Source organism: Emiliania huxleyi, assembly GCF_000372725.1.
Source record: "Emiliania huxleyi CCMP1516 chromosome Unknown EMIHUscaffold_1216, whole genome shotgun sequence".
NCBI lineage: Eukaryota > Haptophyta > Isochrysidales > Noelaerhabdaceae > Emiliania > Emiliania huxleyi.
In genome coordinates, this window is record NW_005201374.1 from 1 (window position 1) to 2,562 (window position 2,562).

Sequence of the window (2,562 nt, forward strand, 5' to 3'; positions counted from 1 at the left end):
AAGCTTCACGGAAGGCTCGGCTGCACCTCCGCCGCCATTCGCGGCAAGCGCCTGCTCTGCGAAGGCGGCGCGCAGCGAGGACGAAAGCATCGACGAGAGGAGACCGGAGTAGTCGAGGCGCTCGGCGGCCCCCCAGCCGAGCATCACCGCGGAGAGGGCAGTGTTTGCGAGAAGGTCGGCGCCTGAGAACGCACACAACGCCGCGTGTGTAATGCCCCGTGTGTTCCGCGAGTGCGCGTGCCCCGTCGTCCGTGCCAGGACGTGCGACGTGTGTGCCGCGTGTGTACCACTGGCTGACTGACTCGGCGCCTGGAAGCGGCAGGCCGACGCCGTGCAGGCTCACGGAGAGGTGCTCGGGTCGCAGGTCGAGCTGCGTGTCAATGAGGTCGAGATCCGGCAGCCGCTCCTCGCCGACCGTGAAGAGGCGCAGCCGCGTCGCCACAGAGGCGTCGCTCAGCGTGAAGGTGACGCCGGTGGGCCAGTTGCGGGCAGAGTACAGGTCGAGGTACAGCTTCTCGCCGAGCTGGAGAGGGACCAGCATCGAGCCGGACCTCGCGGGCGGCGCCTGCTCGACGAGCACGCGGGAAACCTCGCACTCCACGCCAAAGTGGTCCACTGCGACGTACAGCTCGCTCGACGCCTCGGCTTCGCTCGACAGATGGCCATCAAGGAACTCGGACCTCACCGCCTCCATGTGTGATTTGCTGCACACAGCGCCGGAGATGGTGACGTAGAGCGGGTGCCCGCCGCGAGGATCACGCTCCGGGGACGTGACGACGACTGTGGTGTCCGGCCAGCTGATGGTGAGTCCAGAGAGCCAGTGTCGCAGATTGAGGCCCGCCGCCTCGTCGCTACCGCTACCGTCGCGCGGCCCAGCCTGGCCGGAAGCTGCCAATGCAGCCAGAAGAAGCATTCTCGCGCTGCCTCGGCTGACACTGCAGGCCTCTACCAAATTGCCTCGGCTAAGTCGCTGAGGAGCAAGAGACGATCAGCCGTCAAGGGCCTTGGATGTCCGAGCTTACCTCGAATTCTTTTTTCGTAGGATGAAAAATAAAGCACGTAAGCCATCGCCCAGGCTTTCACAGCGCGTAAAAAAACAACGTCGGTACCCAACGTCGAGAGACTAGAGAGGTGCCCACCGCGCCGCTCTCCTCTAGCTAGCTCTCCTCTACCGGACAAGCTCGCCGGTCCCGCAGAGTCAGCCGGGTGTGCTCGACGTGTTCGATGGCGAGCCTCGCCGAGAGCATGGCGCTTCCCGCGGCGGCGGGCGGCCTCGCGGTCCTATTCTCCCACCCGCTCGAGCTCACAAAGGTGCGGCTTCAGCTCGACAACGAGCTCGCGGCGAAAGGCACTCCGCGTCAGTACGCCGGCTTCGTCGACTGCGTGCTCCAAAACTTCCGCGCGGCTGGCGTGCGAGGGCTGCAGCGCGGCCTCTCGCTGGGCGTGACGCGCGAGGTCTGCTTCAACGCCGTCCGGATCGGGCTGTACGACCCGATCCTATCTGCCTCCGGCGCGGTGTCTGGCCGCGGCGAGCGGGCGCCTTCGGCGCGCGAGCGGATGGCAGCCGGCTTCACGTGCGGCGCGCTCGGCGGCTGCTGCGTCAACCCGATTGAGGTGCTGAAGGTGCGAATGCAGGCGTACGGCGGGCTCACCGGCCACCAACACGCCATCCCGAGCCCCGCGGCCGGCCTCGCCGCCCTCGTGCGCGAGGAGGGCCTCGCCGGCTGCCTCCGCGGCGTCGGCACCTCCACCGCCCGCGGAGTCCTCGGGCCCGGCTCGCAGCTGATCGCGTACAACGAGCTCAAGGCGGCGGCGGTGGGGCACGGCGCCGACCCCGCCGCCGCGCCGACGCACGTCAGCTGCGCGCTCGCCTCGGCCGCCGTCTCGGTCGCGTGCGTGAACCCGGTCGACGTGGTGCGGACGCGGGTGTACAATGCGCCCGCTGGCCTGTACGCGTCCGGGGCCGACGCCGCGCGGCGGCTCCTGCGCACCGAGGGCCCGCTCGCGCTGTACAAGGGCTCGCTCACCCACTACCTGCGGCTCGGGCCGCACATGGTTTTAGTCTTCGGTATCCTGGAGAGGCTCAAGTCGATGCGGGCACGCTCGTCGTGAGAGCATGTGCATGTTTTGGGTATGTTGCATGTGTGCAAGTGCACCACGAGCGAGCCGGTGCCGGCCGGTGCCGGCAGAGCCGTCCTTTTTTCAACCCTTTTCCAAACAAGCTGAAGATGTTCACGGCCCCCACACGGAGGGCGCTTGCGGAAAACTCGGCGCAGTCTCGGCCGGCGCGCGCTCCTGTGCGGCCACCTAAATTCCCGAGTCGCTGCACCCCGCCAGAGCACCCACCCACCTCGCCGCCACAAGCAGGAGCGGCGGTAGAAGTCGAAACGTGCGCCGCACGGCCGCCTCGCTTGAACGGCCGCTTCCGCAGAGTCGACCGATAGCCGCCGCGCTCCACACCCGGCCACAGCCTGACCACCCCGCGCGGACACAGGGCGCACTGCAGCCCTGCTGGACTGCCCGGCCGCTCACACACCGCCTCGGCCGCCCACACCAACGCAC

At 68.2% G+C, this 2,562-nt stretch overlaps 2 protein-coding genes across 2 annotated transcripts; one reads left to right on the forward strand and one right to left on the reverse strand.

Moving 5' to 3' along the window:
• Nucleotides 1–21: 21 nt before the first annotated feature.
• Nucleotides 22–1,008, reverse strand: EMIHUDRAFT_446953 (hypothetical protein; the record flags this gene model as incomplete). Its single annotated transcript, XM_005790116.1, has 2 exons — nt 310–1,008; nt 22–182 (listed from the first exon to the last, which is right to left on the reverse strand). Coding segments are annotated over exons 1-2 (765 nt in total), but the record flags the coding sequence as incomplete, so codon positions are not given.
• Nucleotides 1,009–1,245: 237 nt separating this feature from the next.
• Nucleotides 1,246–2,112, forward strand: EMIHUDRAFT_77860 (hypothetical protein; the record flags this gene model as incomplete). Its single annotated transcript, XM_005790117.1, has 1 exon — nt 1,246–2,112. The coding sequence occupies one exon, from the start codon at nt 1,246–1,248 to the stop codon at nt 2,110–2,112; it is 867 nt and encodes a 288-aa protein (XP_005790174.1).
• Nucleotides 2,113–2,562: the final 450 nt, after the last annotated feature.